Here is a 16,301-nt window from a genome sequence, read left to right as displayed (position 1 = left end):
AGTAGTTTTAGGCAGATATAGTGTTAACTAGTTGGGGTATTAAGGAAGTTCGAATGCACACAAATGATTATCTTAGAAATCCTTGTGAGATGCTTGAATGAGATGTCGATAGCATTGCTTGAATGTTGAGACACTGGTGGGGGATGTGGAAGCCAGCATCAGAACAGGAGGAGTAGCATTTGATGACAGTGATGAACAACCAAGAGATGGTCAAAGAAGTCAGCACTGATACTGTGACCTGTTTTCTGATTAAGGAATCTTACCAGCTGGCATTGCCCATGCATTTCTGGAGCAGAAGCACTACCCAGATTACAGCAGGAGACAAGAACTCACCCTTCAGAACAAAAAGAGCAGAGGCTAGACAAGGGTTTCACGGGTTTTTCTGTCATAGCTCAGCATCTCTCGCTTTAAACACCAAAAGTTGGGAGTGCATTCTTTTGGGGAACAAGAGGAATTGCTCTTCTAGCCAAAGGGAGAGTGGGGAGGAATGTCTATCAGGAACCCACTAGTTAACACACAACCTTCTTTCATTTCTTCAGCTTTTACCTTTTTTTTGGGGGGGGGGGGTGGCAGCCTCCTACAGCCTAGAATGGCCTGGAACTTCGAGGATGCCCTTAGGCTCCTGTTCTTCCTGCCTCTATGTCCTGAGTGCTCTTGTGAGTTTGCTGGGCTGGGGAGCAAAGCTCCGTGCACTCAGCCACCTGTGCCACGTTCCAACCCCAAACCGCCTTTATGTGGATATTAAATCAGGCTATCGTACTCAGGGCCTGAAACAAGAGAGGCCAAAGTGACAGGCTAATCACTCTCGTTCAAGAGGAAAAGCCAGTCTGGTGAAACCAGAAATAGACATGTCAACTGGAAGTGACAAGGACAGCAGAGACCCTGCAGGCTCTAGAGCCGCAGAGAAGGTGACAAAGGAACCATTTGGGTAGATCTGTGAGGGCATGGCAGCATCAGCTCTCCTCTTCCTTATTTCTTCACATCTAACACATTTTCAATTGAAACTGAAATTTAGAATAGCAAGAATAGCTGCTAAAATGGCGTTCGTTCTCATATAGGCTGAGGTGAGCTTGGACAGCATGTATAAATGGCTGCCCATGTACAGTATCAAACTGCTAATTCCTTCATTTAAAGGCAAAAGACATTTAGGTGACATTTTTGCAAACATCTCTAGGAACCGTTCTTTCAAAATCTGCAGGAAACGTTTGACAATAGGATAGTAAACCTACACAATAAAGAAGCGCCTGTCTTCTTCAGCCACGAGGCTCCCAAATTAATTTCACTTTTTCCTATCCTGGGTTGGATCCGCCTAATCCAGGGCAGCCTGCTCAGGATGTGGTCTTTCCTGTAGACTATTTATTAGTCTTGTCTTATCACTACCGAGGAGCTATGGCTTTCTGTGGGCTCTTAAAGAAAGAACCCAGCTTAAGAGCAATTAAAACAAACAGGAGAAAAAGAAAGTAATGGAATGATCAGCTCATTACATAGGAAAAAAACTGGGTTAACCCACCAACCCCTTCCATCTCTCCTGGAATGGAGCCCAAGGGCTCCACATGCGTCTCACGTAGGCCTGACCCAGATCTACAGGCCAACAAGTAGCAGCTAGACAAAACAGCTCAGCCCAAGCAGGTGCCAGGCTTTTGCCGGAAACACCGGAGTTTCCAGGTTCATACATTTTCGGAAGAAATAGGGGAAGGAGGAAAGAGGCTCAGGAGGATGAGGGTGAAGATGAAGAGCGGAGTAGTAGAAAGGAGGAGGAACAAAGGAGGAGAGAGGAAAGGAGGGGGAAGGAGAACCCATTTTTTAATGAATACTAATCCGTTTATCTGTTCTAATCTGCTGGTAACATTGAAAGTTCTAGGCAAACTGAGAAACTGGAGTATACATGAATAAACATGTTGGGATGAATCACTAAATGATGCTTAAAAACACAATACCGGGAACCTTATAAATTCAAATCCAATTGGTTGAGAATAGCAGTCCCTAATAAGAGGGATTGTACCTCCAGGAAACAGTGCCACCTGGAAACAATCCTGACTGGCATGATTAAGGGGAAAAGGTGCCTCTGGCATCCAGTGGGTAGAGGCAGGATGCTTCTTAAAACTGTAATGCATGGGATTCCCATTCCCCACCCCTGATATCCCATCCCAAACAGCACAGGGCTGGTGATAGTGAGGCTAATAAATAAAGAAGCCTAACTATTAGGCAACTCATGATTCCCAGAAGGTCACAGAGTGCACCAGTTTGGTCACATGCCTCAGTTCTGTGCCTGGTCACAACCAATGGGGTCAAAGGTGAGCATGTCTTCTTGTCCTGCAACTAGCCAGCAAACAGCCCCTTTGGGGTTAGTACTCAAAACTCTTCCACATTTTCTACCAGTGAGGGAGAGACACAGATTTCTGTTTTCTTCCTTCCCTTCCTCTTTTTTCCCCTTGTCCACCCCCATTCTTTTTCTTTTAGGGGTTTTGAGGCAAGATCTTATGTATAGCCTAGGCTGGCCTGGAACGCACTAGGTAATCAAGGATGACTCTGAACTCCTAAAGCTTTCCTGCCTCCATCATACCCAGCACAAATAATACTCCCTTGGGTCAAATAAGGACACAGGATCAAAGGTTTATTTTTTCCTTTTCAGGCACTGGGCTGCTTGTGAAATTCCACAGTCCCTCACCTAACCCCGGAATAGGTTTCTAAAGGTTTGCATTTTCAAGGCCGTGTGGCTGTGACGATAAATGTGACCTGAGGCAATCAGGAGCTCAGTGGAAGCCATCCTGTAGGTGTCACTTTCTATACAGGAAGGTACAGCCCCTCACACCAGGTAGGCTGAGCCTCCTTTTAGGCCACCACGGCTTTGCTGTCAAGAAAGTGATGCAATCAATAGCTTACAGATTTTCTGGTCTTTCTGGATTTTAAAATTATAGAAGCAAAAGTTCTATATCTATATAGATGATGACACTCAACTGATTTAACTCCAGTAATACTTACTGCTATTGAAGAAGGACTCTTACACATATGCCAAGCCCTACAGCATCATTGACCTTTCTCTCATACTGAAGTTTCCAGCTCCTTAGACTGAACACCTATTCATTTCCTCCAACTCAACAGAGGAAGGGAGCCTATGAGTGGATGAGCCAATCTAATAAATCCTGTCTTATGATTACATATTATTGGTTCTGTTTCTCTAGAAACCTCTAAAAACAAAAGAGTGGAGAATAAATCTGGTTAACCTCAAAAGAAAGAGCTAAAGTCTTTCACTGTAGGCCTATAAGAGGTTCTCCCTATCAGTTGTTTGATTTTTAAATGTGCAGAGTCTGGTAGACACAGGTCTGGAGCTAGCTAGTATCAGCAGAACTCAGACAGACAATCACAAGACTGGAAGAACGAGGAAGAACAAAGTACAGACACCAGACATGGCAACTGCATACACAGAGCATCTGAACAAGCACTAAGGGTTTACCAGTCTCTAGCACAGGTTAAAGCACAGCCAACATGTCTTCCCCAATTAAATTCTAGTCTCTTCCCCAGTGAACAATATCCATGACAGAGTCGGCTCTTCATGGAATAGTAGGTTTCTCAACATTGTTGGATCTAACACGTGGGACCAATTGATTCTTCAAGGACTGCCTTGTCTGGTTTAAAAGGTGTTAGGCAGGATTCAACCATCTAAATGACAGGAACAATCCTCCCTCTAACAATGAAATCATCAAAAATGTCATCAAGCAATGGCAAATGTCCTTGGATCTAAGTCACCCCCAACTAGACTGGGGAGTCACAGGGCTGAGCACTTTCTGGACCTACAAAGGACACAGAGAACATCAACCGTTTGGGGAAGAATTCCGTTTGACTGTGAAATAACAGAAATAACTTCCGTCTTAACCTCAAACACCCTCAGAGCTACCAGCCTGATCAAAGAGACTCGTGGGGGAACCTTCTCCTTTCTAAGGTGCTTAGGTGCTTAGCTGCATACAGCAAGAGCAGAAGACATAGCCCTGTGGCCTGTATGAAATCACATAGGCTCCTTGGATGACCGTTCTATAGACTCTAAGTCGCTAGCAAATGTGAAACCACTGCTAATTTTAACAGGAAACCTCATCTGGCACTGCTCCAACCCCAAAGAGCTCATGAAAACCACACTTGCTAATGAGGAACTGCTCTCAGGCCAGCATGCCCTTCTCTCTCAAGGCTCAAGACAGGAGAGGGCAAGAGAGAGGTTGGGGGAAAGGGGGAGAAAATCCGCCTCGTGTTCCCATGCAAGCTCTGAAACAGAAGCAGAAGGAACAACACAAAAGCCCAGGTGAAATATGGTCGTGGCACTTGAAGCCCAGAGGCTGAACGGATAAGTCAATGGCCTTCCTTCAGGGACCCTGACACACAAATGCAAACTCACAGGGGAGGAGGAAGAGGAAAAAGAGGGCTCATGCTCTGCGTGGCTCGGATCCTAATCTGTGCTTACACCTCATGGAGCAGAACAAGGGAGGGCAGCAGTCAGGACCAGAGACTGGCCGTGGAAATTCACAAGGAGAATTCGACCTTCACGTGCTCCAAACCATAAATGTTAAAACGGTCTGAATGGACTAAGGGTTAGAACCATTGTTTTCAACCTTCCCAAATGTAACGAACAAATATCACACAGCCACAGACTTTGACAATCAAATTAAAACCCAAGGGATGAGCAAAGGAATCCAAGTGCGACAACTTCACAAAAGGGAGGATGTTTTAGTAGACGCCAGTGTGGTAGTTTGAAAGTATTGGCCCTCACAATCTCTTAGGGAGTTGCTCTTTGAGAAGGTGTGGTCTTGTTAAAGGAAGTGTGTCCCTGTGACGGTGGCTTTGAGTGCTAAAGGTATTGCCCAGGATCACAGTCTACTTCCTGTTGCCTGCATATCAAGACATAGGAAGCACCACGCCTGCCTACATGCTGCTATGCTCCCTGCATAATGTACTGAACCCCTGAATATGGAACCACTCTAATTGATGTTTTTCCTTTATAAGAGTTGTCATTATTTGTGGTTATCTCTTCACAGCAATAGAAACCCTAACTAACACAACCAGTTGTCTGCAGAGATAAGAAGTTACCACCTGTGGAGCAGGTGATGCTGAGGGTTAGGGCTGGATGATTTTTAGAAACTCTTACATCAGCCAGAGGTATCTATCACAGTGGCCATGGCTTTTTAGCTGACTGATGCCATTATCTACAGACCAAAGGACTACCCCAAAACACAGAATTTTAAAGAGCAATGTAGACATGGAAGTAGTTTTTAAAGGATGGGGAAAACCCTAAATAGGCCAGGGACATAGGACTCTTACAGACCAGTTTGATGTGAAAGTTATCCCCCGACCCCCAGCCTCTAAGGCAACTCCCCTGTCTCTGCCTCCAACCACGCATTGGACTAGTGGGATTCCAGGAGCATATGACCACAGTGGCTTCTACAAGGCTTCTGTAGATGCACAGCTGGGTCTTGATGCTTCTAGGGCAAGCTCTACCTGACGGAGCCATCTCCTCAGTCCTGAACTGATCGTTTCGAAAACCATTCTTTTCCACTTTTAGCTACATTTTGTAAACTTAAAAACAAAATGACTTTCCTTATACTTTTGGAAATTACGCTGGTTCCTTCTTCACATACTACATATTTCCTAAGCTGCCAGGACCTCAACACGGGAGACAATAAGCAGTTTCAGTTTAGCTGTTGTTGCTTAGTTTTAGTACAAGTTCGTGTAGGAGGTGATGGGATTTCCTTACGGCATTTTCAAACACTTTTCTCCCCATTCATTCTCTTCCTATCCCCCCGACCCCCACCCTTGCTATCCCTCTCCCAACAGCTCCCCTCTGTCCTCAGGTCGCAGGTATTTTATCACCTTTTCTCTCCCTCTTCTACTCCTTTATATAATTTCTTCCCACCATGGTCTCCTTTTCAGTTTCACATCACACACGTGCAGGCACACATACACACACACACATTAAAATCTCAGATCTGCAGGGCAGCAAACGTGCTTGTCTTTCTGAGTCTAGTTTGTTTTGTTTAACATGATTTCCATTTCCAGGCAAACCCATGACATCATTTTTATCTGTGCACTAATAAAATAGATTCTTCACTGTGAAGCCAAGACATGAGCGGACGCTAGGGAGTGGTGTCAGCTTCACATCAAGGTTGGAGAGCTCAAAGCGGCCGTCTTTCCATCCCTCGGCTCACAGTTAACACATTCAGGACCATTAACCCAGCAATCAAGACCAGGAAGTCGATACCAGCATGACTTTTGTGCTGTCTTATCTCATTTTTCTCAGCACCTCTGGCACTCAGTCAGGGCAGGCAGCAAGAGAGAGAGAGAGACCTGTGAGCGTCAGGGCTATGAGCCAGTGGGCGGTCCGAATTCCTGAGTCAGAGAAAGCAAAAATGGGAAGCAGGCACTGACCTCATATATAAAGTACACTTTGGCCCCCACGTATATTCCCATGCGCACCACAGCACGGACAGCAGCGTTCATACCTGTGGAAAGAACAGGAGCAGTTGTCAGTAGAGAGCTTGAGGCCAGTTCACCAAGACCTAGGCAAACTGTATAACTGCCTTGCTGGTTCCTCATGAGACATGACTATGAACCATACCTTTAGGATAAGTATAGTAAATATAAAAAAGTTAGAAATCAGGGTACCCTGCATACTGGGGTTCATCTAAAGATGAGTTACATTACAAAAGAACCTAGGGTTTTTTTTCCAGTTCAGAATACCATTCAAGACTTCCTTTTCTGTGTCTAGCTTGAGGCTGAGCAGAGCTTGCAACTCCTTAGCCTCCCGAGTGTTGGGGGTGGATGTGTGTGTGCTCTGCAGTACAGAATGCTAGGCAACTCCAGACAATCACTGAAGAAAACAGAAGGCAGATGTCACTAGCCAAAGTCAAAGAAGCTAATAGTGAAAGGGGCAATCGGTCTTGGGAAGGTGAATAGTTATTTTATCCCTACCTATCAGCGTGATTTAAAAGTAGGCGATGGTCTTAACCACAAAACAAACCATGGCATTTTTGTTAGAAGAGGAGGTAAAACAAGTCAGTGTACTAGAAATTGCCATAGGTCCTTAAGACAGACCAGGGACATTTTCCACACTTAAAGTAAGAGTCACAGTGTGCAAGAGAATGCAAGGCCAGAAGCTCAGATTTACTCTCATCTGGATAACATTTCGGAAAGCTGAAAGCTTGCTTTTGTAGTTTACCAGTGGCATAACACTTGAAGACCCTTGTACCACCTTAGCTCAGGATCTAAGACCCAGCAGGAGAGAGGAGACAAGGAGAAAAGACCACGGCCAGAAAGGATGTAGTCCTCAGCCTCAGAATGAAGAGCAGCTCGGCTTTCAGCCAGGTTCCTCCCAGGCTACAGTTTTCTCCGAATCTCCCATCTTGGATCTTAAAATTGTGGGAAACAAATAAGAAAAAGTAGACATGCTGCAATACAGAAGGATGACAGATGACGTCTTTAAATAAGTACAAAATAGACTGGGAGCTGGGGCAGTGACTCCATCCGCAAAGTACTTGCTGCACAAGCATGAAGACCTGAGTTCTGATCCAGGCCACCCATGTAAAAAGCCAACCACGGCAGTGTGCTCGTATTCCTGAAGCGATGAAGACAGGAAGGAGGATTGCTCAAACTTGGAGGCTAACTATCCTGTCCAAGTCAGTGAGCAGTACCAGATTCAGTAACAGACCCTCTCTCAAAAATAAAGTGAAGAGCAATTAGGGAAGGCACTAGACCTCCGGCCTCCACAGAAATGGGCGCATGCCCACACAAATATGCATACACATTTTCTTCATTTTCACTTCCACAAATCTCCTAGAAATGTATACATGGGCTAGAGTGATGGCTCAGAGGTTAAGAGCACTGACTGCTCTTCTGGAGGTCCTGAGTTCAAATCCCAGCAACCACACAGTGGCTCACAACCATCTGTAATGAGATCTGATGCCCTCTTCTGGCCTGCAGGAATACATGGAGGCCAAACACCTGTGTACATAATAAATATTTTTTTTTTTTAAAAAAAGAAGAGAAACGTATACATGCCTTTATCATGGAAACTCATAGTCTCAATTTTAACCTTTCACTCAAATCATATTTTAGAAGCTAAAGATTTAATTTGAATAGTCCTCTTTGGCAAAACAGCTAAAGAATTTTATATCATTGATTTTAGCTCATAATCACACATAAGGCAATAACCATGTAAGACCCCCACCCCTTAGAATACATGGTAAAGCACTTAACCACTGTGTCCTACAGAGAGAGCCTCATTGTTCTTGGACTCAACAATGTTTGAAGAGTTTTCTGCCAAGAGAATGACTGTTTTTGCTAAGGTGTACATACATACATATGCCACACTCCTCCTCCGAAAGGGTCTATGGGAAGGAAAGCCAAACTGGCATGCGGGAGGGGGAGATGCCTAGCCACATCCTGAGGACTGTCCTGCTAGTTGGGGACAGTGAGACATTCCTGTAACATCCTCTGGAACTTTAGCATCATCCCCACCCTTACTCTCCCCTTGCAGCCCTTCTTTAACTTCCTAGTTCTGCTTCTCCAGTCTCCCCCTTCCCCTGCCAGACAGAGCTGCCTGCCCCTCTGAATTCACAGCTATGTGCTAATGACGCAGGCACCTCTTCACGGGAAGGATGAGCTGTGTGCGTTGGTGCTTACATTTTAGCTGCGGATTACAGCAGCACTTCGTGGTTCCTGCAGAATGGCTGTGGTTCTAGGGCTTTGTGCTACGGTTATAATCACTTGATCAACCATAGGTACTTGAACTGTACAAACCCTGGAAAATGGGTTGATGGAGTACCCCCAAGGAATGATGCCCTGGGCCCTTTTGTGCCTCCCTTCTCTGAAGATCTCATTTCCACATGTTCCCCCCCTCACCCCCACAGAAACATGACCTCATGAACAAACTTGGGGGTTTGAAAAGAGTGTGTGTGAAAGAAGAGACAGAAGGAATGAGATTGCTGAACGCTGGGAGTGATAAGGAAAAGAGAAAGCTGAGTGTGGTCAGAGAGTGACAGGATCTGGCTGGGCTGCGGGGGATGTAAAGAAAGAAACGTGAAACCACTCCCTGCTGCGGGGAGGTTATCCTGCCAAACTCTAACTCACCAGGAAAGAACTGTGATTACACTCCAGCAGTTGGCCCCAGGCCCGAGGAAGGGTCCTAAAACTGGGGCTGGAGGCTGCCTCAGGAGCTTCTCAGGCACAGGCCTAGAGTCTGTATCTCTCCCAGGCTAACAGCTGACCCCAACCCCACCCCCGCACCCCCATTCTACCACACTTCAGGAGGCACAGCCTGGAGGCTTCCATTCACTTGCAAACTAATCTTAAGAAGTTAATCGCTAGAGATCCACCTTGGCCCTTTAGGTGGGATTGCCTGAACTGCCTCTAAAATCAGCTCTGTACTCTGAAATCACCTAGGGAAGCCTGCTGAAGTCCAGATTCCTCTAAGGAGCCAGGAGAAAGCTGGGGCTCTGAAGGGTACTGCCCAGGAAGGGGTAACTAAATTAATTAAATGAGAAGCTGGGATTTAAACCTTCCTTGTGCTTTAACAAGGCCAGTGTCAGAAGACTGCCTACTGGGATCTGATTCCCATCTAAGGCCACAGAGATCTTAGGCTCTGTCTTTGAAGACATGCTGTCAGACAGAGTAAGATGAGCTCCAGGAAGGTTCTGGGAAGAGGTGAACCGGGATCAAGGAGGAAACAAAGAAACCAATATGTTAACAAGTATCCTTACGACTTGGGGCTTATAGTCTCCTGGGTAAACATCTGCGTCATTTCACTTGGGGCTGACCTTGTCCTCAGCCACCTGGTCATATGGGACAAAGAGCAGATTCAAGAGCTTCCCTCACACTCGGCCTACTGTTTTGCCCGGAACAGTTACAGCACAGTGTTCATTCCCTCATTTGTTTAGGTTTTACGATCTGACCTGGGACTCAAAGCAACCTCCTTGAGTATTTCATCACCTTCCTTCTAAGCAACAGTCTTAGTGTTTTTTTGAAAGAAATCTAAATCCCAGCCCAGTCCTCCCTGAAGGCTTGGAACAAGAATAAAGATAATCTAAGGAGACTTTGGTGTACCTCCCTTTGTCTTTCAGATTGTTGAAACAATGGGCCACAAGGAACTGGAATTTCCTCAGAAATCTCATGCTGGGAGAAAAAAAAAAAAAAAGACTGGAGTTTGATGCCAGCCAGAGTAGAGCTTTCTCTCAAAAGAAGATGCATATAGTTCTGCTAAATTGTCTGAACAGCTTTCAAGTAGCTGGGCTTGGTGGTGCACACCTTTATTCCCAGCACGAAGGAAGCAGAGCAGGTGAATCTCTGTGAGTTCAAGTCCAGCCTGGTCTACAAAAAAAGTTCCAGGACCCCTGGGCTAACAGAAGCCATGTCTCAAAAAACTTTAAACATAAAATAAAAATGAAAAATGAAACAACAACAACAGCAGCAGCAACAGCAACAACAAAACCACCTTGCTGAACAAACTGTAGCCCAGATAGTGGTAAGTCACTGTTGGGCATGGCTGCAAGGGCCCAGGATTGCTTAGTTACACAAACCTCTTGTCTTCAAGTTAACCTAATCGCAGAAGGTTTCAGACCTGGAAAGTATTACTGGGGTGAGGTGGGGCGGTCTATGAACTTCTTCATTTCTCTTCTCAGGTGTGGTCACTCTGAACAAATCTCCTTTTTCTGTTTTTCACTATTACTTTGCATGTTTAATTGACATATTGAGGGCTGGTGGCAGAGCCCAGCTCGTCAGGCCCTAACCCTAACAACTCCAGGAACAGGTACAATCTTCTTATAGAATTGAAACTAATTTAACATGGAGATGGTGCTGTTGGGTGGAAAACGTGTGACTGAATGGAAAGGATGGACATGTCGCCAACGGTTCTCACTAGAGGACAGTGGAGAAAAAATAGTGGCAAGTTCGCTTTTTCCTTGAGGCCATGCAAGGAAACGTTAGGTAAATCTTTATTTACTGGCTGCTGTGAGGCACACCTCACCTGTTGCAAAGGCTGGCTTTGAAACACTACTCTGGAACACTTAAACTGTGAGTCCCGTGAAAGTAACTATTTGAGATGAAAGAACTAATCACCCTTATTCAACTGCTCCACATGATCTATGGGTACCTAGTAACAAACCTATGTACCACACCTCTAGTTCCCACGATCCTACGCCCTCTTCTGGACTCTGCAGAACCCCCACACATGTGGCATTCATTCACATAGACACACACACATATACAGACATAAAGCAGAAAGGCCTTTTGAAAGATGAACATAAACCATGCCCTATATTATTCTTGCTGCTGTAGTTATTCATTAAGCTCTCTCTCTAAATGATGTTGATAGGGAAGGGGTGTGGATGCAGGGACAGAACCCAGGAAAAGCCTGGCTCCCTCACAGTTATCAAGCTACGAGCCACCCTGACCCCAGGTCCAAGAGTCAACATCAGAAGGGCTCAGATAAGTCTCTAAGGATGTCCTCATCTGTCTAGCCATCACATATACCGCATGTATGTGGACTGAGTGTCTACTCCTTTCCAGGAGCTGCTGGGAGACGTTGCTGACATTAACAGCAGAGACCCTGGCCCTCTGGAGCTCAGTGCAGTCAGGAGAGGGCAAAGAGCAGTAACATAAGTACCAATAGTGCCCACCGACAGGATCTGGAAATCCAGTTCAGTGGCAGACGACAATTTGGAGCCCCTGGATTTGGTCTGCCACGGTGGTAAATAAACAAATGAGGAACTGAGAAGATGGTTCTGTGGATGAAGGATGGACACAACAGCATGCATATGCAAACCCAGTGCTGGGAGGAGGGGCCCCTGAAAACAGCCAGCTGGATGCTGGGTCCACCAGTCTAAACGAAACAGTGAGTTTCAGGTGCTCAACCTGAGTGTCTAACCACGGTGGCACACGCCTTTAATCCCAGGCAGGCAGATCTCTAGTGAGTTCAAGGCCAACCTGGTCTACAGGACAGGCTCCAAAGCTACAGAGAGACGCTGTCTCAAAAAACAAAACCAAAAAAAGTGTCTCAAATAGAGTGGAGAAGTGATTGGATATCTGATGTCCATCCCTGTCTTCCACAGGTTTCCACACAAACAAGAGCACCCACACAGGAATGCACACACACACACACACACACACACACACACACACACACACACACTGAATTAGTAGCAAATAAACACATTAAAGCCACTACTAAAAAGGCATAAGTGTTCAGGAGAAAAATGTCAAGCAGAGTGGTACAGGAGACAAGAGCTTGGAGGATTTAGGAAGCACTACGGTGGTTCACCAGGGCTTTGCTGAAGACTAGTATTTGAGGAAGAAACTAAAATGGAAGAAGTTAGCCAAACATACAGCTGGAAAATACGACTGGTCCTGAAACTACAGGGTTCAGAGAGTGTGAGTGTCCCAGTGTCCACAGCAAACACTAAGACCACTGTCACCTGATCCCTGTTTATACTCATAGAATCCATACAAACATGTAGAGTTCTTTTTAAAAATAAATTATTTTCAGCCGGGCGGTGGTGGCGCACGCCTTTAATCCCAGCACTTGGGAGGCAGAGGCAGGCGGATCTACAAGAGCTAGTTCCAGGACAGGCTCCAAAACCACAGAGAAACCCTGTCTCGAAAAACCCAAAAAAAAAAGGAAAAATAAATTATTTTCCAATTTCATATATATATATGTATGCTTATGTATGTATACGTGTTATGTGTATATATGTGTGTGTATGTATGTAGATGTGTATGTGTATGACACACCGTTGTGGCTCTGTGACAGTAGTCCATCAGGGTAGCTTCAGAACACATGTGTCTTGCCCACAGCTAAATGGCAGTCCATACAGATTCCAGTATTAATTCAGAAAAGAAAGTATTGATAACCAATATAATAGTTATGTTATTTAGAGACAGGGTTTCTCTGTGTAACAGTCCTAGCTGTCCTGGGAACTAGCTCTTGTAGACCAGTTATAGACCAGACTGGCCTTGAACTCACAGATCTGCCTGCTTCAGCCTCCTGAGTGCTGGGATTTAAGGCATGCAACAATCCTGGAACTAGCTCTTTTATAGACCAGGATGGCTTCGAACTCACAGAGATCCAGCTGCTTCAGCCTCCCGAGTGCTGGGATTAAAGGCACTGCCACCTGGCTGCAAACCTTATTCTTTATGGACAGAAATGCTCTTGAAATCTACTCACTGATGTGTGAAGTACTGGACACAGCCTGCTACATAACTAGGTCCTTATTGAACAATGGTGAACACTTCATTCCGTAGGACCTACTTCCTATGGACAATTTTTCACTGACCTCCTTTTTTTCCTCTCTTTTTATTTGCCACTGTTTGTTACAGGCACCATTGAAAAGAATGTATTCTCACTGACCTTCGTATACCTACATTTTCATACACTGTCTTTATGGTCTCAGCAGATGACTTCTCGTCTAGCTTGTGCCCCCACCTATTCAAAAGCCCTTCTGCTGCTTCCTACGTTGTGCGTCCACAGTAACATCCTGTCAGTCACATCCCCCATCCTCCCTCCCCAAGCCTCCATCTGCTTCTTCTGAGTCACTCAACCCCAGTTCTCTGCCTCTCCATTCCACAACGTGACCTTTATCAGAGGCAGACAGTAACCTCAGCACGGTCTCCCAGCTTGCACAAGGTAAATCCAAAGTTTACACACAGCCTATGACGACTAGTACCTACCCAAGACCACTTCCTCACAAACCCCACCCCCCCACAAGGAATCTGGCTCCCTGGCCTTGGGCTACTTCCTGATGGCTCCTCCCAGGCTTTCCAAAGTTTTGCAGGCCTCTGTAACTCACAGGATCCTTCTCAGCCTGCAGCAGCCTCTGAGATACACAGTCCATAGGTTCATGTCGTAAAAGGGATGGAAAGGACTCCAGGGTACTACCTAAGGCTTCACACATTCCACAACTTGTTCCTGTGGTGGAATGGTTATATAAGAGCATAAGCAGTCTGAATAAAAACAATATAAATTTGGAACCCATCAGACAGACAGAATGACTGCTTGGGGCCAGTACGTGCCCATCCCTTTCAATTATTTCTAATCAGAAAGCTTAAAACTGGGTCACGTTTTTAGATAATGGACCCTGTGTTATGAAATCCACTCAGACAAAATGCTGATCAAGCCAAGAGAACAGTAACAGAGGGCCACTGGGTTGATGTATTGGGGAAGTCTCCTAGGAGCCTGGGCTTACCAACAACAGCCCCTTTGATCCCTGAATCTTGGATGGTCTGTAACCCACCTGGGGATGGAGGGATTAGGGAACTCCAGTACCACTCCCAGCTTTGGCAGAGCCGCTCTATCAGCATAGGCGTCCTCGCAGTATCTTTCAGGTGGCAGTGAGCACAGTGAGGAGGGACAAGGAAGTGACTGGGGGGCAGTGATGTTAGAAGGCCAGAATGGTCCAGCCCTTCTTCCTTGGCTGTGTCCCACTTTTGTCTGATGATGTAAGGAGGTAAGGAGCTAGGGGATCCAGGGTGGTGGGTGGGGAAAGGAAACGGAGAAAGGCAGAGATGAAACATTCTGACTGCTTCACTTTGCAAATAAGAAACTCCTGTTGCCCTTCTAATAGGTGGAAGACAGGGCCTATAGATAAGTCTGCGTATAGGGTGACTGTTTCCTATGTTTTAAAGCTGCATCCATCGAGACAGGCACAATTACTGTAATTCCAAACAAAATACAAGGTGGCAAAGCCCAGTTGTGAGGAAGAATCCAGCCTGCATGGAAGGACTTGGTAACAAATAAAAATACAAGAGTGTACTCCAAAAGTGACTCAGCTCTCCGCTGAGTACAGCCACCTGCTCTTCACCACTGAGCACTCTACTCAACGTAGTCATTTGCGTGGTGACTGTGTAGTGAATGAATGCAGCTTTGTATTCTGACATCTGTCTCCCACATGTGGCGACCTTATCTTCATATTTCTAATTCTGGTGGCTTCTGACAATTCATCAATAGATCAAAGCTTAAATAGCCTCAGATTCCCTGGATAAAAGGCTCCTTCACAACCAAAAGCTTTGAGTTCATATGCCTCAGGTTTTCATCTTGTTTACTTACTTATTCTGGAAATCAACAAAATATCTAGCTTCCTTAAAATCATAGGAATGCATGTCACAGAAAATACCTCATAGAAAATGATGCACTGGGGCTTGGTGGGCAACCAATTGTAGACCACGTGCCTGGCATGAACGAAGCTCTGTCTGATCCCCAGCACCAAGAAAATAAACAAACACTACACTGTCGTACTGTGATGGACTTGTCCTATATCTTTGCTTAAATAATTATCTTATTATCTGAGTGATGTCCTGGAACGATGTACTCAAAGAGCAGGCAAGAGTTTTAGGATAGTAAACACAAGTGCTTATGTGCTTTGCTCATACACAGACATGCACGCACACACAAACATGTATGTGTAGCTGTGTGAAGTCACACGTCTATTGTTCACAAAATCTTTTCTGCATATACTGCCGTCCCATACAAGCACAGCTATGGGTAAAGAAGGGGTCCAACCAGGGCTCTCATCTGGGTGTTCAATGACTGCAGATTTGCTTTGTTATTTTCTTGTATCCATCGATTCTTGTATCAGAATCCAATCCAAGGACTTGGAAGTTCATGTATAAAGTTGACAAAAGTTTTTATGTAATTTAGCACATCCTCCCATAAGCCTTGAAGCATCTCTGCATTTTATCACAGCTAGTTCAAGACAAATGGTTATTGTGCTGTATTGGTTAGAGGGTAATGACAGCGAAACAAGTCCATGGATATTTTAGTACATGTTACACTTAGAAATATATGCTCAAGCCATGTTTGAAAGCATTTGCAAATGTGAAATCCACAAATACGGAGGGCAGAGTGAATGTATAAGATAGAGGAACCAATTCAGCACCTGGGCCAAGTCTGTGGGCGCCTCTGGCTTCTAAGCACAATCTTCAAGTTCTTTACAATTACTAGTGGTTGGTACCTATTGCTCAAAGACTGACAGAGCAATTTGGGGGGGGGGGGCGGGCAGCCAACACTTACTTCAGTGCTTGCTGCCTGCTATGCAGGATGCTGTGAGCTATAGTTGTAATGAGAACTGTTGAGAGTACAGTGTATCTGCATCCTATCTACAGCCACAAGTTCCGGCCCTGACACTCACTTCTGCGAACTTGAGAAAAGCCAGAGCATCTTCAACTTCAGTGGCTCACACATCAGATTAGCCTGTCACCCAGAGTACCTCAGCCTACCACATAACAAGCAGTCTTTAATGGCTAGTTACTTTCACAGAGCCTGGAGAGATTCATAT

The 16,301-nt window shown here is 45.3% G+C and overlaps 1 protein-coding gene across 3 annotated transcripts in view; it reads right to left on the bottom strand.

The window, feature by feature from the left end:
- The window catches only part of Pfkp (phosphofructokinase, platelet), a 61,693-nt gene that overhangs the window by 41,579 nt on the left and 3,813 nt on the right, over positions 1–16,301 (bottom strand). For all 3 annotated transcript variants that reach the window (XM_050142259.1, XM_050142260.1, XM_050142258.1), the window contains exon 2: positions 6,409–6,482. In XM_050142259.1, the coding sequence (XP_049998216.1) occupies positions 6,409–6,482 (74 nt within the window). The remainder of the gene's footprint in view (positions 1–6,408; positions 6,483–16,301) is intronic.

This window comes from Alexandromys fortis, unplaced genomic scaffold, assembly GCF_014885135.2.
Source record: "Alexandromys fortis isolate MF-2015 unplaced genomic scaffold, M_Fortis_MF-2015_v1.1 scaffold_5, whole genome shotgun sequence".
Lineage (NCBI taxonomy): Eukaryota > Metazoa > Chordata > Mammalia > Rodentia > Cricetidae > Alexandromys > Alexandromys fortis.
The sequence above is the reverse complement of the archived record's forward strand: the minus strand, read 5'-3'. Positions and strand labels throughout refer to the sequence as shown.